This window comes from Pocillopora verrucosa, chromosome 7, assembly GCF_036669915.1.
Source record: "Pocillopora verrucosa isolate sample1 chromosome 7, ASM3666991v2, whole genome shotgun sequence".
In the NCBI taxonomy this organism is placed as follows: domain Eukaryota; kingdom Metazoa; phylum Cnidaria; class Anthozoa; order Scleractinia; family Pocilloporidae; genus Pocillopora; species Pocillopora verrucosa.
This window is the reverse complement of record NC_089318.1, coordinates 16,850,518-16,857,015: the sequence shown is the minus strand read 5'-3', so window position 1 is coordinate 16,857,015 and position 6,498 is coordinate 16,850,518. Positions and strand designations below refer to the sequence as shown.

At 36.7% G+C, this 6,498-nt stretch overlaps 1 protein-coding gene across 1 annotated transcript; it reads right to left on the bottom strand.

Annotated features, from left to right (window-relative positions):
- Positions 1-239: 239 nt before the first annotated feature.
- On the bottom strand, positions 240-5,241 carry LOC131787203 (uncharacterized). The gene is made up of 8 exons (XM_066169811.1): positions 5,157-5,241; positions 3,776-4,053; positions 3,114-3,228; positions 2,472-2,594; positions 1,942-2,067; positions 1,398-1,431; positions 1,007-1,133; positions 240-801 (listed from the first exon to the last, which is right to left on the bottom strand). The coding sequence occupies exons 1-8, from the start codon at positions 5,227-5,229 to the stop codon at positions 283-285; spliced, it is 1,395 nt and encodes a 464-aa protein (XP_066025908.1). The 5' UTR covers positions 5,230-5,241; the 3' UTR covers positions 240-282.
- Between the last annotated feature and the right edge of the window lie 1,257 nt (positions 5,242-6,498).

Sequence of the window (6,498 nt, the reverse complement as noted above, 5' to 3'; positions counted from 1 at the left end):
CCTTCAGTGCGTGATCAGATCATGACCTCCTTTTTAAGTACAGTTTGCGACGAAATATGAATACATCGAATATGTCTTCATTGCCAATTTCTACTTCGAATTGGCTTTGCACAATTAAAACTTCTAAGACTATATTAAAAAAAAGTTATATTTAAGACAAATTAGACAAAGGAGGAGGTATTTTCGAACCCGTTTTATAAGCTGGTAAGCTTTAGGATTCTACATTTTCTGATTCATGATGGCTTCTCGGCTAAAACTTTGGGGAGTTAACTGTGTCCCCTGTCACTGTACCAGGATGTACCCTATGGCTTTGATGTGCTTGTTTCCATTATCTGGCGAGTACGTTGCCTCATTTCCACACGTGTTGGAGTCATCATATAGACCTCCTGTGCCAAAACCAATTCGTGAGTTACAGGAGGAACAGTCATTCTGCTGGTTAGCGGTGATGCCGATTCTTGCTTTGGAAAAACTAGGTCTGTCTCCCACCGCATTGAATCCTTCCTTACTGCATTTGGGCTGCAAGGAGGCCTGTGAGCCAATCAGCCACTTCCACGTTTCACGGCCCAGTGAGGTGTTGCGGTATTTCCCATCAGCAATAAGGGAGTGGAGAGAGTCGGCCCGCTTGTTGATGACGATGAATCTGAGCTGATTACCGATCTTCATACCAAGGCATATCTTGGAGAAGGATGTGGTCCAAAAGGTCGGTAACTTTGTCTCTTGTAAGTCAAAGCCAGTCTTGCCTCCTCGAAGGTTGTAAGCACTTCTGTTGCTCCAAAACTGGGAATCGTAATGGAATGTTCTCTGAAATTCATAACAAAGAATAAAATTTGTATTTTCATTTCCAATAAGATCTCAGTAATAGCTTGTTCCAAGCTCCCACTCAGCGAGGGCAAACAAGCAACTCTTAACGACCCTTGACGTTTCTTCAGGGAAATAGCCGCAGATTTTGCCATCCACCTTGCCGCTTCCCTCTCATCAGTGAATTTGCTCGCAGATGAATTTTTACCTCACTGCCATTAATCTTCATGATCAGCGTCCATCCTCCATCTCCGCATCCAAAGTCTCCCATGTGACAGAAAACAGATATTGGCTTTGAGTCTAAGTGCAGGGTAACCTCGCCACTCGTTTTCGATCTAGGAAGTAGAGAATCTTATTAAAAGAAGAGATTCAGTCCAAACTTGTTGAAAGCCATGGCTTCCTTGTATTCAGTAAATGATATAAAGTACTTTTCGATTAGGCGATTCCTTTCAAGCCAGAGGCTAATGTGGAAGTTTATCATCAAGGTTTCTATGCTTAGCGCAATATTATTTTCAGAATTATTATTATTAATAGTATTTTCATATTCTCTCATTAAATTCCGCTCCGGTTTTGTTCTTGTAAGTGAATAATTGACTTACACATTCCGGTCGAAAATTTCCTTACACGTCGAAGCTGAAAAAAAAAGATAACGTATGTCAAAAGCAATAAATCCTTAAAGTGAAAAAAGACAGGATGGTGTTTTGAAATGCTCTCAAAGGGAAAATTTACATGGTCAATAGGACATACACAAAGTTCTTGGATTGTTGATTGGAACTTGCATTGTTAGCGGTGTCTAATGCGCTAGATGAGAATAAGAGCAGCAGCGCCGCGAATTTAAGCAGCATCCCAAACCATCGCGGCCTCGCCGTTTTAACTCAAGCCGCACGACGCTTCAAATGCACACCATATAAGACTGCTATATTCGCAGGCAAACGTTTTCACGTCCATCAAGAAGTTAGCTTGTTTTTAGTTTGAATTCTCGGTAGTTTCTAACAAGGCATTTGTCGAAGTTTTCATTGATTTAAAATAAAATCTTTATCTCGATATACATAATTAATATAAACGAACTTTTCATTACAGTAGTCTTAAAAGACAATAACAGTACAAAAACTAGTTTAAGAAATACAGCAGGAGAAATGTTACCCAAACGGCAGATATTTCCATCTCCATAGTATCCTTCTTTGCATGTACAGTTGTACGATCCCTTAGTATTGTTGCACACGCCATCAGCACTGCAGTTCGTTTTTCCTGTTGCACACTCGTCTATATCTGAAAAGACCCTCCTTTAATTAGAACGTCGTCTCTGCTATGAATTTTAAAACTAATGCTGATTTCAAACTAAAGTGTAAAAAGCGAATGAAGACCAACGTTGGATTCGATGTCTCGAGAGTTTTGCAGTTTTACTGCAGTTCTCTTAGCCATGGAAGAGTACCATCAACCAGTTTGGGGTATGGATCATTCAGCGAGATTATAATATACCGGATCTAAACTTTTATAAGAACTTTCAGAAGTTGTCCGTCTTTCAAATTCACTATTTTATAAAGTATATTACTTTTAAAAATACAAAATTGTCTGCCGCTTTGCTTAATGATACCAATAAGAAACAAAATATATTTACATTTATCATTATCTATTTAATTAACAGAACACTCTAAATCAAGGTTCTGTTTTACCTTTGCAAGTCCGTCCATCTCCAGTAAACCCTGGTTTGCATTTGCAGCGATACGATCCCTCGGTATTGTCGCACATAGCATCAGCACTGCAGTTGGATGTTCCGTCAGCGCACTCGTTTATATCTGTAAAATTCATGGCAACTGATTCAATTGGGAAAACTCCTAAACACATACCGATTTTATCATTTTAAGGGTTGAAATGTGTCTTAAGTTTCCATTCCTTTGTTCGTTCAATAAAATTAGGGCTTTAGTCACGTTTACCTTCGCAAGTTCGTCCATTTCCAGAATATCCAGGTTTACATGAACAGTTATAGGAACCTTTTGTATTGTTGCAAACAGCATTTTTACTGCAGTCTTGTGTTCCTGCAGCACACTCGTCGATATCTGAAAATATTCTTCTTTAATTAGAACGTCATCATTGCAGATGTGAAAAAAACTAAATTTATTGAGACCTACGTGGGATCCGACATGATACTCCTACAATTTTGGAGCAGCTTTTTAGCAAAGAGTCAGTTAAGAGCTACATGGTTCTTGCGTGAGTTTATAATAAATCGGACCTAAACTTTTACAGGTACCTTTCGAAGTTGTGTATGAGACTGTAGTCAACAGGAGCATACGACCGTTTGACATGACAGGCGTTACCTTTCTTACATCTTGGACCTTTGAATCCAGCGGTACACAAACAGCGATATCCTTTGTCAGTAAAACCGCTTTGGCAAGTAGAATTATTGTTGCAAGGGTTATCAACACAAGCGCTCTGAAGCGAAAAAAAATATTATACGTTGAATTATTAATAAAATGGGAATCGAGCAGCATTTAAACTAACAATAATGATAATGTGAATGAAAGTGATCCTCGCAGTAATGTGCACTACTTAAGCAGTAGTGAAAATAAGGCCTGAAAAAAATTCAGGCCTGTACGGGATTTGAACCATGACCTCTGCGATACCGGTGCAGCGCTCTACCAACTGAGCTAACAAGCCAACTGGGCGCTGGTCATGAAGTTGGTTCTAAATAAACCCGTGAAGTGATAAATAAATGGTTAAGAATATATGAAAGTCATATATTTGAACTGCGGATAAAGACGTGAATGAAAGTGATCCTCGCGAGGATCACTTTCATTCACGTCTTTATCCGCAGTTCAAATATATGACTTTCATATATTCTTAACCATTTAATAATGATAATGTTAGAGATAGATTGACAGTGATATTAGACTTAAAGTAACAATTGCAACGCTTATGACCGGGAAACTAGTTTTTTCTTTTCCTTGAAATGAGTATTTGCTAATGATGAAACACCCACCTCAGCTGCATGATAAACATAATCGTCTACCTTCTCCAGGTCGTGTTCGTGTCTTTCGTGAGTAACATTATTCAATTCACATTTGTACGCTCCATGACCACTCACTCGTTTATAAAGATTAATGCTGACACAGTCGGGTTCCATATAACACATGTTGTCACAAAAATTCATTGTCAGAACTTCAACGATGCGAATGACGTGGTTTATAAGACGTCTTCCATCAAAAGTTTTTTCAGGGGTAAACTCCAACTTTCGGCATTGGTCTGCGTCACAGAAGTCTTTGAAATTTATGAAAAATATAAAAGAAGGAAAACACTGGTAAAAGAGAATATTTAAACAAATGCATTTTTCAAATCTCTGTCGTTAAGTGTAGGAATATATTTATTTTAATTCATCCATCCATTTGGTTTCCTTTTTGTCTTCCATCTTAACTTGCAAGTTAATACATTTCTACATAAATAACAGACAATTATCCGTACTGCCATCGGCAGGAAACTTACAGATGGCAATTATTTTCCACAAAAAATGTACATATTTAAGTGAGAAAAATTTCCATTCGAAAACTCCCCAAAAAATAAAAAAAGTAAATATTCTCAGTAAAGACAAAGTTCGTAGGTTTTAATTGGTAAAGTGGACTGGATCGTTGTAGAAATCCATGAATGAACCAGATCGAGGAACAAAGAACTTTTGCAAAGAGCCTGTCATTGCAGAAGATCTTTATCTTAGAAGATCTTTGTCTCCTCTTCCGAATAAATTACTTCTCAAAAGCTACATATCTAGCAGGAATCGCAAATTTGTGTCGATATTCTCTGATGTTGGAAGTTATTTATTGGAAAAAGAGTTAACCACAACTGAGACAAAAAATTTAACTTTACTGGCTCAATAATCACAAAAACCCCTACAGCCGACACAAATAAGAAGAGCGGCATAACAAAAGAAGACTAAGAAGACAATATAATCTACGAGTGTAAACTTTTCACATGTTCGAATACAAAATAAAAAAAGTGAATAACTGAAAAAAGAGGAGATAGAGAGGAAGAAAATATTGCAAGATATAAACTTGGATGAAGAGCTCGATAAAAAAGAAATAATTAAAAAAAACCCACAACAAAACAAAAAGGAGAAATGAAAACCATTCGTAGTTAAATTCACGCAAAGGTATTCATACAAACTATCTGCCTAAGAATAATTATTAATAATTTATTTAGTTTAAAACTTCAAGGAAGTGTTAAGCTATTTTTAAACAGTTTCCTATCGTAGAGGTAAATAACAAAACCTCCTTTAAAAATATAACATGGAGGTGTTAAACGGTAACTATGATTATGAAAGAATAATGTCTCTTCTCTATTCCCGCTCGTAAATGAGTAATGGTGAGACTAACCTTGCGATGAGACAGAAGCAGAAATCATGGGGCACAACAGTAACAAAAAAAAGATAAAAAGCGAATTCTTCATGGCGCTTATCACTTTCCGAAACCGACTTCCCGAAGGATGTACAAATTGATACAAAAATTGGATATTGAAATTTGTATAAATGATTTAACTCTCCTGACTTACTTTTAACCAATGAAACCCAGGTATTATCTTATCATTCTTTGTTTTAGTATGATATCTTTTCGTCATTGTGCCAGTAGCGATTCAATTGGGTGAAAATAAACAATTTAAGTTACTTTACTTAGCTTGCCTATTAGTCAAGTAATAATCAATCGTATTTAGATAACAACGATTCGAGTCTAAAACTTATGGGGCACCATTATGGACAGTATTCAGAACAAATATATTGATTGTCAATTCCAAAAGTTCACTCTCATTTTCCCCAAAAAGATGCGCGTCTCCAAGTATTCCTTCGAAACTTTTATGATTGACTTGCCTTTAACTTCAGTTATTTGTGGTTTCTCAAATAAATGGGCTAAAATTTATCAGTATCTAGTTAAGTTACATTAGATTCTGAAACCAGGCTCTGTTTCACCTTTGCAAGTCCGCTCATATATAGTAAATCCTGGTTTGCATTTGCAGCGATACGAACTCTTGGTATTGTTGCACATGGCATCAGCACTGCAGTTGGATGTCCCGTCAGCGCACTCGTTTACACCTGTAAATTCACGGCGACTTATTCAATAACCCCTAAACCCATGACCAATTTTATCATTTTACGGGTTAAAATGTGTGTCTTTAGTTTCCATTCACTTGAAATAAGTATTTGGTGGTGATACAACACCTACCTCAGCTGCATGATGAAAAAAAAATTATTCTTCAGGTCGCGTTCTTGTCTTTCGTGAGTAACATTATTCATTCACATCTGTACCCTCCATGACGACTCACTCGTTTATAAAGATTAATGCCGACACAGTCAGGTTCCATATAACACATGTTGTCACAAAAATTCATGGTCAGAACTTCAACGATGTGAATGACGTGGTTTATGAGACGTCTTCCATCAAATGCTTTTACAGGGGTAAACTCCAATTGTTGGCATTGGTGTGCGTCACAAAAGTCTTTGAAATTTATAAAAAAATATCAAAGAAGGAAAACACTGGTAAAAGAGACAGCCATAATAAGAGACGTGAAGATGATGATAACGATAACAACAGTAATAATGATAATGGTTAGGTTTAGTAATGAGGTTAAACATGTATGGATAGTTTCTCCGTCAGAATATATTTATTTCAATTCATCCATTCATTTTCTTCCCTTTTGTCTTTAATTTTAATTTCAAGATTAATA